This window comes from Electrophorus electricus, chromosome 22 (genome assembly GCF_013358815.1).
Source record: "Electrophorus electricus isolate fEleEle1 chromosome 22, fEleEle1.pri, whole genome shotgun sequence".
Lineage (NCBI taxonomy): Eukaryota > Metazoa > Chordata > Actinopteri > Gymnotiformes > Gymnotidae > Electrophorus > Electrophorus electricus.
In genome coordinates, this window is record NC_049556.1 from 9,205,609 (window position 1) to 9,228,814 (window position 23,206).

Here is a 23,206-nt window from a genome sequence, read left to right on the forward strand (position 1 = left end):
CACTATATAGTTTACTCCAAAGATACAGGGCTATGCCCCACGGCACTGCTCGACACTTGCTGAATTACTTTGTGGAGTTTGACACCATTCTCCTCACTGTGATTATCTCACCAAGCCACACGACACTTCAGTAACGCCGAGCTAAAACAAAGCAGCAAACGAGCGATAAAGCGGATCAGAATAACAGAACAAAGCATCTTATCCAGAAATCCAGAGATAGGATCCCCTGAAGTTACCCAAGAGGAAGGAAACCTACAAAGCCATTCAACATTGAGCCCTATATGGTGCAGAACACCCAAGGCTCCATGGTGCAGCTGCTCAACCAGGGAAGTCCATTACGTGAAGTCCACGAATGCTGTGAGAATAGTACATTAAAGGTGTCTCCGGAGAAATATATGTGCGCTGTCAGTGCATATTCTCCGAGACTGCTTCAAGAGAGAGAACATTACCATCACAAGAAACAAACTGTCTCTTGTTACCAGAAAGAGGAAAAGAGAAAAAATTCTCAAACTCAGATTTAACATTTTATGTGACAATGTCACGAAGGTTCGGCCTCTCCGCAGGGGAACCAAGCCCGCTCACAGTGAAACACAAGGGAAACGCCTGCCTCATTCCCAATCACTTGCCTACTAACCCTGTTCTTTGTCTCTCCGCTCACCTACTTCAACCCGCAGGTCGGCAGGGAGGACGCTGCGCATTAATAGCTTACCGTGAGAGGAGTTACCAAGCCAGACCAAGCCAAGCAAAGCATTCGTCTTTCTTGAGTTTCATTTTCGTTGCCAGACTTTTGTGCATTCACCCATGGAGAATAAAGAGCACTTTCTGGAACCTCACCTCTTGCGCCCTCTGTGCCGCCACAGTCACAGACAAAATGTCTTGTATAGCGTTTTATATTTATATTTGTAAGTGTTAGGTTTCTTTCTTTGTGTTGTTATGTTTTGTCTTAAGCAGACAATGCATTTTTTAACACTTAAAGGATGAGCTTAGAAAGATCTTAAAAATCTTTAGCACGATTAGCATAATTTCTCTATTAGATTTAGTTCTCTATTAGATTCTCATTTAGTTGTGAGAAATCTACTACTTTATGCCAGGCTTTCTATAGTTTAATAAATAAAGTTTAGATAACGTTTGTCTTTTTAATACATTTATTCTGCATTTCTGCCAATCTGTTCTATTCACCACTTCTGCAAAAAGATGTAAAAATGTATTACCGTTATTCAGAGCACATTATAAATAAGTGTAAAATACACAAAAGATATGTGAGTGTACAGAATTAGGCCAAATAATCATGACTTAGAGCCTGATCTCACCACAACAGAGGACATGCTAAAACAGGAACTGGATGAAATAGTATCTGTATCCAGAGATATAAATAACTAGTTATACTCAGCGGTGACTTATACAAAATGGTTTGATGTTTATGTGCAGTGACTGACTTATGTACCTAGAGAGGGTGTGGATCTAGGATTTTGCAGATTCGGGGCTCAAACGTCCATTTTCAATACAGAAAGGCTAAGTGTGTGTTGTACATTCGTGCGTAATTCATTGTTCATTGGGACATATTTTACCAGTCATGCCTTGGTTTCTGATGTATTTGCAGCCTTATGGAAGAAGCAGGAGACATATAATTGGATATACTTTATAAATTGTTCACTAAAGCACTTTACGTTCAAGCAAAAATGTCTAGACTAGTAAATAAGCAGACATAACACACAGAGCTGAATTAATTTCACTTTTACTGTCCATATGCCTACCACTGGAATTAGGGGCCAAATTCTGACAATACATTACTACAATTAGCCTGACTAAGTACGACTAAGCTGTGCAACCTGTGTGAGAGTTTAAATATTAACAACAAAAAAAGGGTCCACCAATGTAACCGGATCTTTCGACAAGGTCCAATAAACCTCACTGCTTTTGACATTCCAGACTACGTGGTAAAGTCCTGCACAAGCACTTGAAGTTCAGTTACTTTACGCCGTCATGGCGCTGATTTCGTCCTTTACTCCTTTGCTCATAGCGATTCTGTGCGTGGTTATCGCTTTTCTTTTCAAAAGATACAAAACTACGGAGTCAAATAAGGCCACCAAACCAAGAGGAGAATCCAGACCGTGGGTGGACGAGGACCTCCAGGATGACACAGAAATGAACAGTAAAGACAACGGTACACACCGCCCCCGCAGCCATACTAACAATTCAGTTCATATTTATAACCTTTTTATAAACCCCGTGATGTCTGCTCATTTTCTTCGTCGTTTTATTACCCGCCAGAACCAAGAGAGAACATTGTGTTGCTTTGGCCTAGTCGCTATGGGTAGGCGCGTTGATTGTTAACAGTGTTATCGATATCAGTTAATAGGTGGCGTTTATGGTATCAATAGCAAGTGGGAACACATGTCTATGCCATATCTGCGCAAATTACTCCCCTGTGCCACGACCCACTGCGTCTAGAGAGGTTAGCGACGCTGGCGTGATCGTACTTAAGTCATCATATGCAACTGCAGGACAGAATATACAGCACAGGAAAATCATTCAGTTTCTAGTACGAAAGTAATTTTGATTCCATGAAAATGGTCTTACATCGTAAAGCGTTTATTCATGCTAATTTTCAGATGTCACAGCGACTGCTCAACTAATATCTTGGCGTTTTATATGTGATGGAAGCATGAGATGTTTGTGCAAATTTTAAGGGTTGTGCGTTCATGTGTATGTGATTGTATGAGCTTTACAGTAGAGAGACTTCATTTCTGCATATTGTGGGAGAGAACATATTCAGTTCTGATCGTTATTGTGTTAGTTAGTTGTAATACCCGTGGTAAATTAATAGCACTTATGAACCTCTGCCGTAACTGTCCATGATGGTAGTTTGCATCTTTGCAACGTATTCCTAATTCACGGTCATGATTGGCTAAATTCTGTCTCTTCTTTATTGCAGAGAGTGATGACTGGGTAGTTGAAGGGACAGAGAACCTAACCCACGTTCCCTACACACCTCGCCGTTTCACTGAGGAAGAGATGCTGCAACGCTCTCAAGAGTTCTTCACCCTCCTAAACCAGCGGCGATCCGTCCGCTTCATCAGCCGGGAACCCGTCCCCAGAGAGGTGATCAACGACGTCATACGCACAGCAGGTAGGGGACTTCAGAGCACTCAGTCATAGGAGACTGATTTTCTGCTGACGTCAGGCAAGTTTGACTAATGTTATTAGCGTAGTTTTGATTAGGACTTGGTGATGTAAAGGTGATTTAGTAACTTTAAGGTAACCTTAAAGATCCAGTTTAAAGCATTGCTTGATGTCTTTTCGGTCAGTGCCAAATCGTACTGAAGACACTGAATTTCAGTATGTCCCTGACAAAGTCAGTTTGTTGATGTAAAATTCTTTGTGTACATAATATGTAGCTGGTCTGTGCATTTATGTGTGTGTGTGTGTGTGTGTGTGTGTGTGTGTGTGTGTGTGTGTGTGTGTGTGTGTGTGTGTGTGTGAGGTACGGCACCAAGTGGTGCTCACACTGAACCCTGGACGTTCGTGGTGGTGTCTGATGAGGAGACCAAACACAACATCCGAAACATTGTGGAGGAAGAGGAAGAGATCAACTACAAACAGAGGATGGGAGACAAATGGGTCCAAGACCTAAAGAAACTCCGGTGAGAGCTGTGTTTGTGTGCGTGTGTGTATTGGTGTGTGTGTGTGTGTGTGTATTTTGTCTGTGTTTTTGTGTTTCTGTGGAGGTGGGTGTATATCAGTACCAAGCTACATACTAAGCGTGCATAACAGTAGCACCCTCTTGTGATTAAATTTTGTCATTTCCAGCACTGGCTTAACACCAGTACCATATGAACATTACTTTGGACATAAAATGTTGATTGAAAAAATTCAAACCTCAGACGAGGTCTTAAAAATGAGCTTATTTGATGTCTTTGTCTTGTATAGGACAAACTGGGTGAAGGAGTATCTGGACATGGCCCCGTATCTGATTCTCATCTTCAAGCAAACATATGGAATTCTGCCAAACGGAAAGAAGAAGACGCATTACTACAACGAGATTAGTGTGTCTATTTCATGTGGACTCCTTCTTGCTGCTCTGCAGGTGTGGATAGTGGATAATTAACCTCATACATTGGTGTACTAACTGACCCACACCTGTTGTATATATAGCTGAAAACTTTCAGCTATATGTGTGTGCAGTGATTGCCTTTTGTGCAGTGTCGTGATTCTGTGACACTTTTCTTACCTAATTCTTTGCCAGAACGTGGGACTGGTTACTGTCACATCCACACCTCTGAACTGTGGCCCACAGCTCAGACTCCTCCTCCGTCGGCCAACCAATGAGAAGCTGCTCATGCTGCTTCCTGTTGGCTACCCAGCGCCTGATGCCACAGTACCCGATCTCACACGCAAGGAACTTGATGACATCATGGTGTTTGTCTGACATCATTCAGTTCATAAATGACACCTGTATGTTGTCCTACCAAATAAAAACCTCCTATTTACCCTACCTTATTCCACAACAGGAGTAAAGTCACAGTAGTAAAAGGCTTCTCAAAACACAAGACAGTGGGTGAGTTTGCAAATTTCTGAATGAGATGGCATAATGGCATTCTTTGACAAGGCCCGTTTAAGTACAGCGGGACAGGCAGTCAGAATGCTTTAAATTTCCTGAAATTTTGCATAATCCATTTCATGTTCTTTTCATCTTTCTTATATGCTGTAACTTTTTTGTCAATTTGGTATGAATGTTGTGTGGTACAGTTATGGAATAGGGCTACAGTATTGTACAGTTTAGTGTTTCATATCCTGTGTATGTCGTCAAGCCATGTGTGAGAGACAATGCAGCACATTGATAACAAACATGAGAATCATTTTTAACCACATCAACGCATCATGCAGTGCCACATTTGTTCTGCACCTCATTTGTCCCCAGAGTATAATAATTTGTCACCAGAGAATAATCAGTGAATAAATACTGTATGGTGTACAGAAGGATAAAGCACAAAGCAGGTAACGTGATTTACACTGTCTCCTGGTTGCAAGAAGGACACTGTGATAATAAATATGCAGTGTTGATTTTGGTTTTATGGGAAAATAACAGGCACGCTAACTGTTTGGTAAATTGCTGGTTCATTGGGAGAAGGGTCTGGAATGGATGTGACTGGTCTGGGCTGCTAGTTTATTGGGGCAACAGCAGTGGAGGGTAGTGTTCAGGCTGGAAACAAAAGTCCTGGAAGAATATTTAACTTTATCTCCAGACCACGTATAGGGGAAAGAGATAGATCTTAAATAAGGTGTTGGGTACTTTTGGTTCAGCTTTAAGATAATTTCCAAGTTATGGCAACAAGTGTGGAGGACAGGATAGGTTAGTGATGATCCATTATCTATGGGTTCCAATAGCAGACTCAGAAAATTATTTGTATAAATTATTAGTTTTATAAAGTTTCACAGCATCAAAAACCAGGGAAAAAATCTCTTTTATTCTGACATAAGCCTTGGTCACCATTTTCTGCAGTGGTTACAAAAACTCATTCAGAAATAGATTTTTGTGTCACTTTTGCTTACTTACTTTTGCATTAAAATATATCCTTGTTATTTTGTATACTTTAATTTGTAGCTTCTTTGACTTATTGATTGATGACTCTTATAGCCTAGTCTGACGCTTTTATTTTGAAAAGGTCTTTCTTGCCCGCTTCATGACTGGATACCGGATCCACATCGCTGCTTATGCGAGACACTGCGGATCCTCAGGTCCGACGCGGGTGAATATATAGTTAGGACTGAACCTGAACGTACGGTACTGTGGTCAAAATGGTTCTGTACTGCTATGTCACCCACGACCAGCTTTCGGGGTTTGATAAATATAAGGTGAGACAACACTTGTAAATCCAACGCACAAATCCTGAACCTAGTCATTGCTGACTATGTGCTAATCATGGGTCCTCACTGACAGGGAGAAGGATAGCTGCCTTTGTTCATTTTCAAAAATCAACTTTGCTAATTTAGTGTTATCACATTTTCATCTTTCTCGTTACTGTGTACTGTGAGTCGGCTTGACGCGTGGTTTTAACGTCTTTTGGCCAAGCAAGCTGAAAGCAAATAGGATAGAAAAGGTTACTGTGCCTCTGAATAAGCAGCTAGCTGATAGCAATACCGGGTGGTAAAGCTGACTAGCTCTCCCTAGCAAGGCTACCAATATTGATGAGATTTTTTTATTTGAATTCGATTAAAACTGAGAGCTCGTATTTGAGGTTAAGTTTCGACCTAATCGCAGTCATGTTCATGCAAGAATTTAATTTAATTTAATTTTCCAATTGCAAGTCGGAAAGGTTATAGTTTCTAGCTAGGTGGCTAGCTACCGCTAGCGGTACTTCACACCCACACAGCTAATATATCAGCACTAGAAAATGTCCTAAGTGTCTGGCAGCACGCCTTGGGGTTTTTTTTTTTTCGATATATCTTCTGCCGACATGATTTGCACAAATGCGTCTCCTGTCATTCAAAGCGGAGTTAAAAACACCGCAACATATTAGTACTGCTGATGGGCAGAGGATGACGGATAGCGTTTCCTCAGCTGAGCATGTGGAGCCTGAAACTTGTGACCGGATAACCAAAGTCATGGTTTCGTTGCTTTAGTAATTTGTTTTAATACAGACGGTGGATCTGTTACGTGCGTTCATCTAATTAGGGTCCTGTTCTGACTGTTTGTATTTCCCCATTAAATGTATTGACAACCTGACTCACTGGGCAAATAAATACACATTTGGCAGAATTTATGAGCACTGCAGCGGGAGAGCTCCGATTTGTTTGTAACTTTTTTTTTTTGTTTTGTTTTTTTTAATTTAGCGGACAAAAGCTGTCATGTGAATCCCAAACAGATTAGAGTGATGGCTTACTATACAATAAAATAAAAACGTATCTTTGCCGGCTAATGGTATTGTCTTAATACTAGTGTCTTACCACTCTTGACATTTTGTCTAATATTCTTTCTTGCTCATGTACACATCATATGGAGTCCCCTAGGAATGTGCCCTTAACAAAACCTTGCTGATAAGTTAGTGGAAAAATATATTTATAGAGAAAGTTTATAAAGCATGCAGGTTATATAAAGGTCATGTGTTTGGAGTGTGACTTACACATTCCTGCTCTCTCTCTCTCTCTCTCTCTCTCTCTCTCTCTCTCTCTCTCTCTCTCTCTCTCTCTCTCTCTCTCTCTCTCTTATGATTACAGTACAGTGCAGTGGACACCAATCCCCTCTCTGTCTATATAATGCACCCCTTCTGGAATTCAATGGTGAAGGTGAGAAAGACATTGGTAATATCATATTAACCTATAATCACAGGTCTGGGACCAGTTTTAAAATGTTTCAACTATGTTTGGGTTGATGTGTGGGACAGGGGGATGCTGTCCTGTGTCTGTGAAGATATAAGTAATAGAAAAGTAATAGACTAAATGCAGGCTTCACGTTTTTCATCAATATGTGCGTCCAGAAGTTATGTGCAAGCACACAGGTGAATACATCCCTATATTAAAGATCTTGTTCAGAGTTTACATCTAAACATGCATCATTAAAGAGTTTCCATTTAGATCCTCTTACTTAAAAGACCTCAGCTCATACACTGCTCACAATCGCTCTCTCTCGCTCTCTCTCTCTCTCTCTCTCTCTCTCTCTCTCTCTCTCTCTCTCTCTCTCTCTCTCTCTCTCCTTCTCTCTCTTTTTATCAGATCTTACCCACTTGGTTGGCTCCTAACCTCATAACCTTTACCGGGTTCATGTTCCTGGTTCTCAATTTTGCCATCTTATCCTTCTATGATTACGACTTCTACGCTGCAGGTAAGGCGGATAAATGTGTGTGTGTGACGGAGGTGGTTACAGACTACTGGTTATCCTGGCCGTCTGTGTTTATACAGTGAATGTTCAGACTGGCGAGAAGGGTAAAGTCCTTGTCGTATCTGTCTTTCTAACTCCGGCTGGCTTATGGCTCTGTCTTGTCACTTTCGTTTTCTCTTTTTTGACATTCTCGTTGAGGCAGTGAGGCATGTTCATAATACCTAATATTCCTTTCCACCTTATTAACACTCGCGCACACAGTCTTTGAAATCCAGTTTTAGAGCACAACCTGTTCAGTCACCCCTTTTTCACATGCTTGTGTAAGATTTCAATAGTTAACTCTTACTACATTTTGAGCCTGTGTGTGTGTTCGTCCTAGCTGAGGGACATGCTCACGTGCCCAGTTTGGTTTGGATAGCGGCCGGCCTCTTCAACTTTCTGGCATACACATTAGGTAAGTGCGTGCGTGCACACGCGCACATATGAGAAGGCACATTGTTCTTTTTTAAAATGTCACTGAAAAATAACCCAGTAGATGGCTGGTTCAGTCATGCATTGTACTTTCCTTGTGTCTCTGTGTACTACTGCACTTGTAAAGACTACAGGTACTCAAAAGTGTATTAACTGAAGAAGAAAAAATGATTTTTTTTTAAGTTGGTTTGAGTGCATATGTGTAGGTTATACATATAGCGTGTTCCTCAAAAACCTAAACATCCAAGAAACATTAGAAGTATTAAAATGTTTGTATACTAAACTAGAGAGTTTAACAACGTGTCAATAGATAAACATGGAAAAACCAGTCACCATCATGCTGTTGCCCTCGGCTCATCCGTCCTAACTGAGAATGGTTTCGGCGCGGTCCTAATATGAGCGTTCTCGATTGACAGCCTGCTGCAACGCTCAAGAAGAGCTGAAAATCTTAAGTAACACAATGATACATGTGCAGACCTGCTGATGGGGATATAGTAATGCTGTGAGTTTGGCCAAGGCTTTTGCTTGCTATAGAGTTTTCACCCACTAGGATGTTTGCTCAGACACAAAGCGGCTGGTGGGAGCGCAGTGTGTGGTAAGGCCGTCAGACTGAGGAGAGTAAAGCCTATGCAAACTATTCGACGTAAGGGCCGCCCGTTTTGTATCAGAAGTGCTGAAAATCGTGTGAAATAAATTTGCAGGATCAGCTTTGTAGCTTTACTTTGTATATTGTGGGTCCCTGAAGAGCAAGAATAACCCTAATTAAAAGAAAACAGATTTAAGCATATATACTCTCAGGAGGTTTATTTTCTTACACTATTGCTGGAGCCAGTAGAGGGATACATACGTATATTGCTAAATATGATATTAAGGCATGGTGTTCTTTTGCCCACAATGGTCATTACGTATTAGTGTATGCATTATATTGAAAACTGCTCAGGGTTGGTCACTTTCCTCTCCTGTGCGCGTGCAGATGGCGTGGATGGCAAGCAGGCGCGGCGCACGCACTCCAGCACACCACTCGGCGAGCTCTTCGACCACGGGCTGGACAGCTGGGCGTGCGTCTTCTTCGTCTGCTCTATGTACTCGGTGTTTGGGCGGGGCGCCAGCGGCGTGGGCGTGCTCACGCTCTACTGGCTGCTCTGGGTCGTCCTCTTCTCCTTCATCCTCTCGCACTGGGAGAAATACAACACTGGCGTGCTGTTCCTGCCCTGGGGCTACGACCTCAGCCAAGTGGTGAGGTCACAGTCCGGGGCTCCCGGTGCACACGTGGAAACGTGCTGGGTTGTGAAATGGCGGGGGTGTGGCTGGGATGATTCAGTAATAGTGGGTTTAAGGATTACTAACTCATGGGAGTCATAGGCGAAGAATTTTGGTCTTTCATGTCTACTCAAATTAGTATTTATTTTATTTTATTTTTATTTTTTTTAATTTTCACCCTGTGTCTGTCTGTCTGTGTGTGTGTGTGTGTGTGTGTGTGTGTGTGTGTGTGTGTGTGTGTGTGTGTGCGCGCGTGCGCGCGCATGTGCATTTCTCTCTCAGACTATTTCTATTGTGTATATAATAACAGCTGTGGTTGGTGTGGAGACGTGGTATGAGCCAGTGATATGGAACATTCACTACAGAGACATCTTTATCGTTATGATCTTGGGTGAGGAAGCTGCACACTCATTTACATGCTGCATTCTCATTGGTGCTTAGCAAGTCTCCTCATGGCTGTGGAGTCCTGTCATCTCCTGGAGATGTAGCATCAGTTCTGTAACAATTCGGCCATTAGCATTCACGTCTTTCTGTATTTCTTCAGCACAGTAAAAATGAGCATCGTAAAAGGGAGAGGGTATGTCTCTTCCTTACGTTTCTTTGGGAACTGATTTGCAACAACATTTTTGAATCTGGAGTTCGTTTAGTTACACCAGAGTTAAATTACCCTTTCTGTGCCACACTGAGGAATGTAGCTGTCATTCTTGAGCTGCCTGTTTAAGTTTGTTAACTGACTGGTTTGAAGATTTGAGAACTTGCAATATGCACTTTATCTGATCCTAACTCCCAATATAAACTTCAATGTCACAGCTTGCCTGGGAAACGACTGTATGTGCAGACTAGTGACTGACTGTGCGTGTTTCTTCTGCTTGTCTTGTAGGCTGTTTATTCACTGTAACATTACCAATGAGCCTCTACAACATCGTCAAGTAAGTTTAGTCATGCTTTCCTACTTTGCACGCAGCAGTGCACTGAAATGTGGACCTGACAGATTAGTCTTATACTTCGATCATGATCTTCTACTTCACTGGCTGTGTGTTTTCAGCAAGCAAGGAGATCGGTCGTCAAACCAAATGAAAAATGTATGCTTCTAGTTGTTTGTTGTTGGGTTTTTTTTTTTCCCCACTTTATGTACTGGAAATTGACTGGTCAGTTTCTACATAGCTACGGTGGGGTGGGGTGGGGGGGTGGGGGGTGGATGTACAGCGGGTGACGGTGTCGTCTGTGGCAGGGCGTACCGCGCGGGCTCCTTGAAGCACAGCTCCATGTACGAGGCCCTGCTGCCTTTCTTCTCGCCCGTGCTACTCTTTGTCCTGGCCACACTGTGGGCCTGCCTCTCTCCCGGCGATGTCCTGGGGCGCCAGCCGCGCCTCTTCTACCTGATGGTTGGCACAGCCTTCGCCAACGTCACGGTGAGTGCACGCGCCGCCCATGCGTTGCGCCGTCACAGTATCACCTTGCTGCGGCAGACCGCCCCGTATTGCAGCACAACGCCGGACTGCGTGAAACGGCCTGAGATGTTCGCTGCGATTCGTTTCACGGATCATTTGCATGTTGTAACCTTTTGTGATGTTGGCGCACTGTGATGATGAGTTAACAAGGGCTGCATTGTTCAGCCCCAGCACACAAACATACATGTTTACACACGCACCGTTGTCCTCTGGTAACGGCTGAAGTCATTACACACACAAAATGGTTCTGTCGCATTGTGAATTGTGAAATGACTGACACTCTCTCTCTCTCTCTCACCAGTGTAAGCTAATCGTGTGTCAGATGAGTAACACGCGTTGCCAGGCGCTGAGCTGGCTTCTGTTGCCCATGGCAGCGGTTGTGCTGCTCGTGTGCTCCGGGGTGGCACAGCAGAGCGAGACCCTGGTGCTGTACGCGTGGACGGCCGTCGTCGTCCTCTCACATGTCCACTATGGCGTCTCCGTGGTAAGTGCTCGAGCGCAGGGCCGGCGGTTCCTCTCCTCGGGAGCCTCTTCACGCTGCGGCCAGCACTCTGCTTTCAATAAGGCCGTAGATTAAGATTAAGCTGTAGATTAAAATCGTGCTCGAAAGAGACGTGATTGTGGCGTGCTCCCAGAAATGTGGCGCGATGAGTCGAACTGCTGGCTTGGCACAACTTCTCAGAGCCCAGATGTCAGGTATTCGTGCAGCGAGACTCGTTTGAGACTCGCTTGTGGAGCCCCGGCTGTCAACCGCATCTCGATCGTTCTCTCGCTCTCCCCTGTGCGCAGGTGAAGCAGCTGAGCGACCACTTCAACATCTACGCCTTCTCCCTGACGAAGCCGCGCTCAGAATGACAGGGCGAGGAGAAGATCGCCCTGGCGGCTGCGGAGGTCTAAGACGCCTCGGCGCCCTCCGCAACGAGCTGACACGGAAACCCATCACCACGGAGACGCATCTCATACCAGGAAAAAGAGACCCACTGAGCGAATTAACCTTCCAAGTCTGAGCACAGACATGCGGCGGAACGGCAGAAGCCTGCGAACTGAGCCAGCTGCTGCCGCTGGGGGTCTGGTCCTGCTTCTCACCTGTGCAGCTGTGTAACAGGGGCTGATTGGCTGCAGGCTGTTTTGGCTGTCTGCCGTCCGAAGCTGAGGAGATTCGCTTGTTTCCTACGGAAATGTGCTTTCAGTGGAGATACGGGGAGCTTTGAATTATTAACACACTCACTTACTTACTTACCCTTATACACACACACGCATAACACGCATAGGTATGCTCAGTGACATGTAGCAAACCACATTTCAAATACACATTCACACATTTACTAGGAATACAACACAGATTAATGAATGTCTAGTGCATTGTTTGCCTCGAGCAGTTGCAGTTTTATTTGGGTTATTTCTTGCTTCATTTATTCAGTTTGGAAAAAGTTTAAGGAAAAAACAAACATGTTTTTATATCCAGTGAAATTTGTGGCATTACTGAATGAAAACGCTTATAAGTTGTGACGGTGGACTTGAGACGTACAGCTTAAATGATGGATTTTATTTTCTTGAAATCTGGGTTTGATTCTGTTTTTATGGGAACTGTCCTCCACTGCTTTGCCTACAGCTCTACAAACCTCTGTAAAAAACAAAACAAAAAAAACCAATCGGAACTCACTTGAAATTTTCAGAACCCTGCCAGGAACTGTAATGAAGGAGTTGTGAACCTCGCGCAAGGCCTAAGCCATGATCCTGAATGCCTGACAGAAGGTTGTGGGTTTTATGTGTCCTGGTATTACCACTGTAATCCTCAAGGCTCATCTCCTTATTCATTTAATTTCTGTTTTACCTGGGTGATGGTGTCAGCCTGCCGATTTTGGTACCATTTTTTTTTTTTTTTTGTTCGTTCGTGTCCTTTCTCTTTCGTTTCACAAGTGAGCTTTTATTGAGTTTATTTGCTCTCGAATGAAGAGTGCGCTTCAAAGCCTGACCAGGAGAGGGCGCACTTGGAGTGAGCGAGTGTCACCTCGCTCCGTTCGCTAAACACGATAAAAGCGCTAGTCTCTGGATACTGCCTGCTCGGAGCCCTCCCGCATCATTCTTCTTGGATTTTTTTGTATTTAATATTGTGTGTGTTTTGGGGGGGGAGGGGTTCCCTCCAATTTGGTGGTAAGTGGTTACGTTACAAAAGTGGAATGTTTAATTAGAACTATCAGTGTGTGTGTGTGTGTGTGTGTGTGTGTGTGTGTGTGTGTGTGTGTGTGTGTGTGTGTGTGTGTGTGTGTGTGTGTGTGTGTGTGAGAGTGAGAGAGAGTGAGTGAGTGAGTGAGTGCGCCTATACATGCCTGAGGCTGCCATGGGTTCAAGAGCAGTTTTAAATCCATTGGTTTATAGGCAAGTGTGTCATTTTTTGAGGTCATGTATTATACATGGTAGTGAATTCAAATGAAGCAGAGACTCTTGAGAACCTCCAGTGGAAGATAAACATAGGATATCGCTGCTCACTGGCCTGAAATATGCACATACAAAAAGGCTGGTAATCTCTTCCCCCTTATAACATGCACTCTGATTCAAGCTCAGTAGTTCATGGTTAAAGTAACATTTCTGTTGTGTAATGTGTAAACAGTCAGGTAATAAAAATATTTTCTCACAACCTCTGTGTGAGGTCAGTATCTAGTATTTATTGTAATATACATTTTCTTAAAACCATTGTCACTGTTTTTGATTGACTGAAGTGGTGCTGAAATGTCAAGAGTAGCAATGCAATGGCTACTCACTCAAGGGCCCTGCTCCTTTTTGAGGTGAGCTTTGCGAATAACCAGATAGAGCTCGATTATACTGTAGTACTCAAGTTATCCATAAGGTATGGTTATTGTATACCTTGATGTAGGACGGTGATGCTTTGAGCGCTGCTTCTTGTAACTGATCATCTCTGATTTGAGCTGTACAGTTCCACCTCTGCATGGGGACCAGGTGGCGATTGTATGGTTGTCTTGGGTTTCTGGATAGTCCCTTATAAATGTGACCTTTCGTTAACTGAAATGGGGAATATGAAGACCAACCTCTTTTTTTTTTAAAGCTATTAAAAGGACTAAGTAATGGGATACCTTTGTCAATGTATTTGTGTAATGCATTAGTAGACTATGAAATTGTTTTTTTGTTTGTTTGTTTGTGTTTGTTTGTTTGTTTTGTGAAATTGACTACGAACCACTAACTAATCTGATAATGCTGATGTTCTGTACTATACTCAATATTAAACAGTCCTGTTAAACTGTATCCAGAAACATAGTTGTTATTATACAAATGTTTTTCCATATTAGGGTAGAAATGGACAACTGTAGAATACTTTGTCCAAATTTTTTTCTGAAGAGGATAAATTATTTTTGTTGAACAATCTTCTCATTATCAAGAGAAAATGACAGTGGGTGTAGTGTTAATACATTTACATGCGTTTTGGCACTTTATTCTTAAACGTTTTTTTTATTATTTAAATGTGTTATTTTTGGAACATCTAATAGTGTAACTAAGGGAAATAATGCTGAAGATCAGATACTGCACTTGATATCTAAATATATAAAATATATATGAAGAGGGATGACCACTCTTATGGCGAATAGTTTTATTATAACTAAGATAGTGTAGAGCTACATTTTTAAAATATACGTCATTTCAACCGTATAAACTTTTTCCACCGACGGCTGCCGAAGCTCTTATTTTGAAATCCCGATGCGCTCACTATCTTGCTGTGTCGCTGTCTCACAGACGCTCGCGACGGCGTCTCACTGGGGAGGGCGGCGCGAAGACGCGAACGCGTCTCGAGCACCTCTCGCGCATCTCTCGCGCAAGCAGGCTCGGCGAATAACACCAGTGACCAAGTGCGAAAGGCTTTGACAGCGTCGCTATAACAGACGGTTGATTTAAAATTGTCCACTGTCGGGTGCGTTTTAAACGAGTGGATTACTTTGCGCCTCTGTCGTAGATATAACGGTGTGAATCTGCAGTAGTTAACCTAGCCGTCATAGCTGAGTCGTTAGCTAGCTGGCTAACCTAGCTAGCGAGCTGCCTCGTATCGTTCCAGGAGCTGCACACACTGATGTTTGCTTGACCCTAGGAAGCGATATAGTCTTTTATGTAATTAACAAACAAGGTCACATATTAAACTCGGACGATGGAAGTTCGGTTTTTGTTCCGGTGAGATTGACTAACGTGAGTGGGTATTCAACAAATTCTTCCTGCTGTTGTCCAGTTAAGATTACCTGGCGTTTCATAGGGAACCACTTGGCTGGCTAACCCACTGATCTGTGTTCCCTAACTGCAGACACGCGTTTGTCGCTGTTCATGTTTGGAAACGTTCTGTGATTTAATCTGTATTTTTAGTGGTGGTGCATAAATGACACAATTCAATTTTTCATTATTGTTATTATTAATCCGGAATAATGCAGCTCCGTCTAATTGTGGTAGCTTCTGTCTTCTTCCAGCCAAGAGTCATGGCTAAAACGACGGTGCTTTACTCTGTGGTGATCCTGTGCGTACTTCTTGCTGGAGCGCTGAGCAGCACTGCAGAATTTGACCCCTATACGATTCTTGGCATCACTAGAAGTGCAAATCAGGCTGAAATCAAAAAAGCATATAAACGTCTTGCCAAAGAATGGTAAGAGAGCCTTTTGCTTTTTTTTTCTCTCTCTCTCTCAGCAACAAAAGGGTGTCCATTACTCCTCTGTCTGTGATTGCGTTCAGTCACTGTTCCCTGTCCTTGCTACCAGGCATCCAGACAAAAACAAGAAACCCGAAGCAGAAGACATGTTTATCAGGATTACCGAGTCATATGAGGTAATGCCAACGAATGTACTTGCCTTGGGTGCACTTCCTTGCACACAAACTCTCACATGGTCCCTCACGGTGTGAGGCGGAGCAGTCAAAGAAGTGCTGACCCATCCTGCCCCTTTGCACAGATATTGTCGAGCGAGGAGAAGAGGGCAAACTACGACCGCTACAGGCAGATGGACAGTGCGCAGCCTTACGACCGTGGCCCGCACGCCTTTCGCCGCTTCCACGACGGCTTCTACTTCGACGAGTCCTTCTTCAGCTTCCCCTTTGGCGGCAAGGGCACCCGCGACGCTGCTGATGGCAGGCACGTGCTGCACTTCAGCCAGTACGTCAACGACATCACACCCGACAGCTTCCGCAAGCCCTACTTGATCAAGATCACATCTGACTGGTGCTTCAGCTGTGTCCACGTCGACCCCGTGTGGCGAGAGGCCGTGCAGGAGCTGGAGCCACTGGGTGAGGGTCAGCTGCGTCGGGTCGCGTTACGTAAAAGACCAGGGTTAAGCGGAAGGTCAGCTGATCGGCAGTGACCACCGTAGTCCAGATCATTCGACAGATCGAGTCTGTAATGGAGACCCCCCCCCCCACTCCCCGGTCCTGCCTTGCAGAAGTACACGCTAGACCCATGACTGGGAACGTTACTGTTACGTGTTAACTATCTGTTATGTGGAACGTTAAAAGCTTCCCACTTCGTGGGATTTTCAACCACACACCTCCCCGTCCAATTTGCACACCGATATTCTTTCTCCTTGTCCTTGTCGTGCGTAGGTGTGGGAATTGGGGTGGTGGATGTCAGTTATGAGAGACGCCTAGCCAATCACCTTGGCGCACACCGCACTCCCTCAATACTGGGGGTCGTCAATGGGAAAGTGACTTTCTTCCACTATGCTGTGGCAAAGGAGCACCTTGTGCAGTTTGTGGAGGACCTACTCCCCCAGAGGCTGGTTGAGAAGGTGACCGCAAGACTGCTTCCCTGGTGATCTCTGTATCTCCATTTTCTTGTGATGTTTGTTTTGCTGAATACATCTATAGTCATAATCAAAAATAGTCAAACGATTTGTTCCACCTTATGCGTCTGCCTAACATATAACATCTGCAGTCATTAATAAAATTATTATGTTTAATTGCAGTGAGTCTGTGACGAGTTTGATCTTGTTTACGAGCTGTGTTTCAACCTGGGCACTAAGGAGTTTGGTTTGCCTTCTCAGGTCACTGACCGGAACGACCGCGACTTCCTAAACAGCTGGCACCAGGTCAACAAGCCACACGTCCTGCTGTTCGACCAAGTGCCGGCGGTCCCTCTCCTCTACAAGGTACGCGTGACCTCCGCGGCTGACACTCCATTCGCGTGATATCTAGTCTAAGCCTAAAAGAACCTCCGCGCTGTTCCTCCGTAGCTCACGGCGTTTGCCTATAAGGACTATGTACAGTTTGGCTACGTGGACCAGGGCCTTTCCGAGACCGCCGACTTGCTCAGGCGGTACAACATCAACACATATGCGCCGACCATGCTCGTCTTCAAAGAGGACGTGGTCAAACCGGCCGACATCATACAGGTAGGCACGCAGCGCCCCTGCCTACAGGGAGACGTGCCTTGGAACGTCGCGTTCCTCTTTGTTGGACTTTTTTTTTGGTCTCCCCAAACAGTCTAAAGGGATGAAAAAGCAGATCATTGATGAGTTCATCTCCAACAACAAGTTCCTCCTCGCTCCTCGCCTGGTGAATCAGAAGGTCTTCGACGAGCTCTGTCCTGTCAAACAGTTCCATCGACGCAGAAAGTAAGGCACCTGGAGACGTGTGGTCAGTTCCCACGTGTCTTGCATGCGTTGGTTCCTGCCTCTGACGCTGTGCACGTTTCTACACATACAGTAACATTTCTTTGAGTACCAAAATAAGCTTTGAGGTCTGTGCTGACCGTGAATGACTGAATGTCTCTTAAGGCAGTGAAAAACAAACTTGGGCAAAAAAAAAGGGTTTGTGTATTGTTCAGCTTCATTTAAGGGGGCTTTTTAATCTTGGGGTGTTCTGAGGGAAATTCTCTTGAGAAGGAGGACGGTTATATCTTCAGGAGTTCGTATGTGCGTGGGTTTGTCGTCCTCTGGCCTACAGCGCAAGCGTCTTCTTCACAGATACTGCGTCCTTCTCATCACGGGCGAAGAGGACGCCTTTGTCCCGGGAAACGAAGCCTTCCTGTCCCTAGCCGCCGGCAACACCAGAGAGGTCGTGCGCTTCACCTACGTATATCAGAGGCAGCAGCCACCCCTGTGCGCCGCCCTGCTGGTGGGCAGGGACGGTGCACCGCCGCAGGTACACCAACCACGTCCCGAGTAGGAAAATCGGAGGGAAAACGGGGTAGTCTACCTTTGTGAACAGACATGGTCCTGAGAAAAGAATACGCTTTTAATGAAAATGACCTTTACAAAAACTAGAATTTAAGTCATATATAAAAGAATTTAATGTTTGGGCTTCTATGACTCAAAGTTATTTTATATAGTGCTTTTTGCAACAGATGTTGTCACAAAGCAGCTTTACAAATGTTAGAGGCTAAGACCCCAGTGTGTGCGTGTGTGTGTGCGTGTGTGTGTGCGTGTGTGTGTGCGTGTGTGTGTGCGTGTGTGTGTGCGTGTGTGTGTGCGTGTGTGTGTGCGTGTGCGTGTGTGTGTGCGTGTGCGTGTGCGTGTGCGTGTGCGTGTGCGTGTGCGTGTGCGTGTGTGTGTGCGTGTGTGTGTGCGTGTGTGTGTGCGTGTGTGTGTGCGTGTGCGTGTGTGTGTGCGTGTGTGTATGCGTGTGTGTATGGTAGGTGGTGATTCTGGAGCGTCGCAGCGAGGCTGGTAAGGTGGTATTCAAACCCGTGCCAGGCGGCTGGAACGGCAGCGAGGAGGACAAACACCGGCTGCTGGAGGAGCTGGAGCGTCTGCAAAAGGACCCGTCCATCCTCACGCACGACGCCACGCTGCCGGAGCTCAACAACGAGTTCGCCTCCGTCAGTCCCATCCGCCTGCCCCCACTCTCTGCCCCCCGCAGGAACCCCTCGCTAACGAGCTTGCTTGAAATGGCAAATTAGTCCTGGCCCATTTCACATTCCCCCAGGACAACTGTGCTATTAGCAGCGCTTCCATGAGAGGGTTTCTCTGGAATGGGTTGCGATTATCGTTCTTTGTGACATCCATTACGCAGAGTATCAGTGAAACAGCTCTGCTGAAAACAGTCTACCATGATTAATGTAATTGTGTTGATTGTATATATGACAGGCAAATTATGGTTGGTTTGTATTAAATCTTTAACTCGAAATGTGCCCTTTTGTCTTTCTAGATGTTTTTAATTAGATGGATTCATACAGCGTATGACTACCTGTCCGAAATAGTCGATGATCTTCTTCATAATAATTGGCAAGTGAACAAATGTGTGTTTTCTGTTTGCTTAAGGAAAGAAAGCCGGATTTGTTCTTGATGGAGATGTTGACTGTTCGTGTTTGCAGGCGTGAAATGATGCCCCTCCTGTCTCTGATTTTCTCCGCCCTCTTCATCCTCTTCGGCACGGTGGTCATTCAGGCCTTCAGGTGCAGCGTTCTGTCCACTTTAAACTCCCCATCTGACCTTTGAGCCAGCCACTCAGACATTTCCAGAACATGCCTGTTTTCCGTCTGGTTTCAGTGACTCCGGAGAGGAGAAGCAAGCAAAGCCGAAGGCGAAAGAGCCGTCAAAGGCGGAGAACGGGGCCCCGGGCGCCCCCAGCACCTCCAGGTAGCACCGAAATGCTCAGGTGCTCCCCGGTAAGCTGTCTCGAGACATCTAGCCCCATAACCCGTGTTGTTTCTGAGCAGCCGCCTGCCGAAGAAGAATTTTGTGGAGGTGACGGAGCTGACGGACATCACCTACACGAGTAACCTGGTGAAGCTCAGGCCAGGCCACATCAACGTGGTGCTGGTGCTTACTGACGCCACCAAAAATGTTCTGCTCAGCAAGTTCGCCAAGGAGGTCTACTCCTTCACCGGGTCAGTCTACCTAGAGTTTGCCGCACGTCCGCAACGGGTGTGTGAAAGAGCAAGGGAGTGCGAGTGTTGGTGTCTCATCAGTGCGACGCAGTGTCATGAACGTCTTCAATGAAGCACGAGGGAGACTTTTGTCACCTTAGGGCTTTCACTCTGGTGATATCAAACTTGTGAACACACTTACAAAAACCTGACTCACAGGCCTGAGTTTCCCAAAAATGTTGAATTTCAGAGTGGTCATTTTCCAGCCCTTCACAGGTTTTGTGGTAAATGATTGGGAGTGAGAGTCCACCCCCCACCCCCTGGCTGCGTCTCATCCACAGCCACCTGCCTTTGCTATGAATCGGCTTTTCCTGGTTCTGACATGGCACTTTTGTGTCCCCTCTCCAGGAGCCTGACTCTGCACTTTTCGTTCCTGAACGCGGCCAAGCACGGCGAGTGGATGTCCGCGCTGCTGGAGCACGCACAGGACGCCATGCGCATCGACGCAGAGGAGGAGGAGGGCGGGGCCGGGGCCGGGCGCAAGGCGGACTACACGGGCTATGTGCTGGCGCTCAATGGCCACAAGAAGTACCTGTGCCTCTTCAAGCCCGTCTACACGGGCGATGACACGGATGGCAAGCCGGAGGAGGACGCCGCCGGCGCCACAAGGCCCAGGTCGGCCTCCAGAGACGAGCACCAGCACAGGAGGGTCGCGGCCCGCTCGCGCTCCACCATCCTCCAGGTGCACCACAAGCTGGACCGGCTGGGCCTGTGGATGGAGAGGTTGATGGAGGGCACCCTGCCCCGCTACTACGTCCCGGCCTGGCCCGGTCTGGACAAGATCACGGTCAACAAGTAGGGACGCCGAGATGCTAACGCGCTACCGCTGACATTGCTGCCGGAGGGGGGACGTGGCGTCGGGGGGGTCGCGGAGGAAGCGTGCCGTCGTGATGGACACCGTTTGGTCCTACAGCGACAACACTTCCTCGACACTCCCAATGTGCTAGCTTCAGCCACCAGACTTTTGAGTGGCGTGGCCGGATGGCCAATGGGGCGACCTCAGAGAGTCCGGAGTACTTGGTTCAGCGCCGATGCTGTAAGCAAGCCAAGCGAAACAGCAGTTTCATACGCATACTGTGCTCCAGCTACTGTGTGCTGCACGTCCCTGCTTTTCCCAATCTAGATCTTTTAAAGGTACATTAAGTAGAGTGGGGCATTAATAGACAAAATATTATGTTAAATAAATATTAGACAGTAGTTGTTGGTGTGGATTGTTGTATGGTTATTAGAAGTAATGGTTCACTGTGGTAAGAAAAAGCATTTCTTTACTGTAGCTGTCCAAGGCACTGGAGAATGCACTTATTCCATTGTTGTTATGAGCTGGAAAGTCCGTCATTGGCGACTTACCGGCTAAATGCGACAATATTACTTGGTGTACCTTTAACAGCTTGTGTCAGCTAGGCTCCGCGGTGAAAGTGAGCACTTCAATCAGACTAACGCATCTCTCTGCTTAATGGGATCCCTTGCACGCACCCTACAATCATAGTTTGCTGTTGAAACAATGAACGTGTAAAATGTAGCATGAACCCGAAACACTAAGCATAGTAGGAACTGCGTCCACGGTGTACACTTAAAGGTCATAAATGTCATTTAGTATTTTTTAATATTTATACTGATGTTAAATACGTCTGCAGTACACATTCTGTCCTGGGATTCACAAGGCGTCGTCTTGCCTGTGCAATAATACAGCTTCGCCTTTTTTACAGTTTCACTTTTGTTGCTCTTTCTAAAAAAGTTTTGTAACATTTCAACAACTTTTTTTTTTTTTTTTTTTGAAAGTACCGCGATCCCAGCTGTCGCTGCCACTCGCGGCCAGCAGAGCCGAAATCTGATTGGGTCAAAAAATTCAGCTTGGAATCAAACAGATGTAGACTAAAAGCAGAACTGAATATAGCATCACCCTGCCATGTCTGACCAGTGATTCTGGCTCCCCCTTTGCGTTCATGTAACTCACTAAAATGCATATCAGCAGAAAGGGCTCGTCACTTGGTCTACCTTTACTCACTGTACCTTTACTCATTCGTCATATTCAGATTTCCATCCATTCAACAGCCATAAACCCGGTCGGCAGAAAAAGCTGATTTTTTTTTTTTAACAGATTTCAGAATAGCAGTTGAAAAGTGAACAGCTGCAAACTCCTTCAGGTTTTTCCACTTTCTTTTTAGGGTGCAAGTAGGAATCGGTTATTTTATTTCATGGTCCACACATCAGGTGAAGGGCCTCGTACTTAATACTTGACAGGCGGTTTAAGCGCAGTTTTGAAGACGTAACTGTTCCGAGTGAATGCATTTAGGGTTTTGCTTAATAGGATGAGATGGCTCAAGTTCAGTCAGTCTTCCACCACGGATACATTTTTCCAGTGCCGGATCCAAACAGGCTACCAGATGTCAGCAGAGAAGTTCAGAATCTTTATCATGATGTTCAGTGACACATTACTAATGTGTTATTAATATGATAAACTACGGTTTCCGTGCTGCTGTATTGTAATTAAAGCAATTTATGTTGTGATTTATCGTGTATTTAAAGAACGTTTCACTTAAACATTGTACATTGCAACATAGGTTTAGAAAAAAACCTAACAAATATGTATGGTCCATGTATATGTCTGCTTGATATTAATATATTTAACACTATATCATAATTATGTGGCCAGTTTTATTTATTGCACTTTGTCAATAAATGACAAATTTCTGAACTGAAACATGTCTATTACAATATAATTAAATGGTTTATTTCCATATCTTTGATACTGTTGAAAGTGTCTTTCCTTCCATATTAAAAATGACTATTATGAAAATTGCAATTTCCCATGAAGAACAAAATTTTTTGTTGGTTTTCATTAGTAGCTTTGTGCCCATAATAAGACTCCCTGAATATGTGTTAAACTCATACGGCATGATGACAATGTGGTGTCAAATCCGCCCGCAACAGATTAGCAAAAATATTTATACAAATGTTTTCTTAGCAATGTAGCTACTACCAAAGGGCTTACTAACAAGTCTTACCACTTGGGAGTACTCTTTGCCCTGTTCCTGGGGCAGTTATTTCCGATCGTACGAGACCTGTCTCCCATCTACGTGAATGGAGATAGCCAAGTAATATTTTTAAACACATGGATGAAATCCATGTTAAAATCTAAATAAAACAGCATGCAGAATATGCAGTCTTTGATTCAAGTAAGACCCCAAAAAGGTATTTTAAAGTTGTTTCATCTACAGTTGTGACCAAAAGGTTTGTGACTGTCAAATTTTGGTTTTTACAAAGTTTACTGTTTTTATATCCTTTGTCAGATATTTATATGGTATAGTGATGTACAATTAGAAGCATTTTATAAGGTTTTTTATTTTACTTTTTATTGAC

At 44.8% G+C, this 23,206-nt stretch overlaps 3 protein-coding genes across 4 annotated transcripts; all 3 read left to right on the forward strand.

Moving 5' to 3' along the window:
• Positions 1-1,934: 1,934 nt before the first annotated feature.
• Positions 1,935-5,598, forward strand: iyd (iodotyrosine deiodinase). The gene is made up of 5 exons (XM_026998614.2): positions 1,935-2,164; positions 2,936-3,130; positions 3,485-3,644; positions 3,931-4,087; positions 4,247-5,598. The coding sequence occupies exons 1-5, from the start codon at positions 1,984-1,986 to the stop codon at positions 4,427-4,429; spliced, it is 876 nt and encodes a 291-aa protein (XP_026854415.1). The 5' UTR covers positions 1,935-1,983; the 3' UTR covers positions 4,430-5,598.
• Positions 5,599-5,662: 64 nt separating this feature from the next.
• Positions 5,663-14,262, forward strand: selenoi (selenoprotein I). Its single transcript, XM_026998613.2, has 10 exons — positions 5,663-5,856; positions 7,219-7,287; positions 7,714-7,822; positions 8,199-8,273; positions 9,264-9,526; positions 9,833-9,941; positions 10,431-10,479; positions 10,782-10,962; positions 11,303-11,485; positions 11,791-14,262. The coding sequence occupies exons 1-10, from the start codon at positions 5,800-5,802 to the stop codon at positions 11,896-11,898; spliced, it is 1,203 nt and encodes a 400-aa protein (XP_026854414.2). The 5' UTR covers positions 5,663-5,799; the 3' UTR covers positions 11,899-14,262.
• A 521-nt stretch (positions 14,263-14,783) lies between these two features.
• Positions 14,784-22,593, forward strand: dnajc16 (DnaJ (Hsp40) homolog, subfamily C, member 16). Of its 2 annotated transcripts, none has more exons than XM_026998609.2 (15): positions 14,784-15,192; positions 15,465-15,637; positions 15,750-15,816; positions 15,939-16,269; positions 16,582-16,766; positions 17,022-17,126; positions 17,211-17,369; positions 17,461-17,591; positions 17,943-18,120; positions 18,614-18,796; positions 19,126-19,202; positions 19,292-19,372; positions 19,467-19,556; positions 19,637-19,807; positions 20,195-22,593. In XM_026998609.2, the coding sequence occupies exons 2-15, from the start codon at positions 15,474-15,476 to the stop codon at positions 20,643-20,645; spliced, it is 2,373 nt and encodes a 790-aa protein (XP_026854410.2). In that variant the 5' UTR covers positions 14,784-15,192; positions 15,465-15,473; the 3' UTR covers positions 20,646-22,593. The 2 variants fall into 2 exon arrangements, with proteins under 2 accessions (XP_026854410.2, XP_026854411.2); XM_026998610.2 differs by having other exon boundaries at positions 14,784-14,923.
• Positions 22,594-23,206: the final 613 nt, after the last annotated feature.

Excerpts from the sequence above, each read along its gene's own strand:
- iyd (XM_026998614.2), top strand. The coding sequence starts at position 1,984 with ATGGCGCTGATTTCGTCCTTTACTCCTTTGCTCATAGCGATTCTGTGC. Across the intron at positions 2,165-2,935 it reads AATGAACAGTAAAGACAACG|AGAGTGATGACTGGGTAGTT; the intron begins GTACACACCGCC and ends TCTTTATTGCAG. Across the intron at positions 3,131-3,484 it reads CGACGTCATACGCACAGCAG|GTACGGCACCAAGTGGTGCT; the intron begins GTAGGGGACTTC and ends TGTGTGTGTGAG.
- dnajc16 (XM_026998609.2), top strand. The coding sequence starts at position 15,474 with ATGGCTAAAACGACGGTGCTTTACTCTGTGGTGATCCTGTGCGTACTT. Across the intron at positions 15,817-15,938 it reads GGATTACCGAGTCATATGAG|ATATTGTCGAGCGAGGAGAA; the intron begins GTAATGCCAACG and ends CCCTTTGCACAG. Across the intron at positions 17,127-17,210 it reads CGGTCCCTCTCCTCTACAAG|CTCACGGCGTTTGCCTATAA; the intron begins GTACGCGTGACC and ends GTTCCTCCGTAG.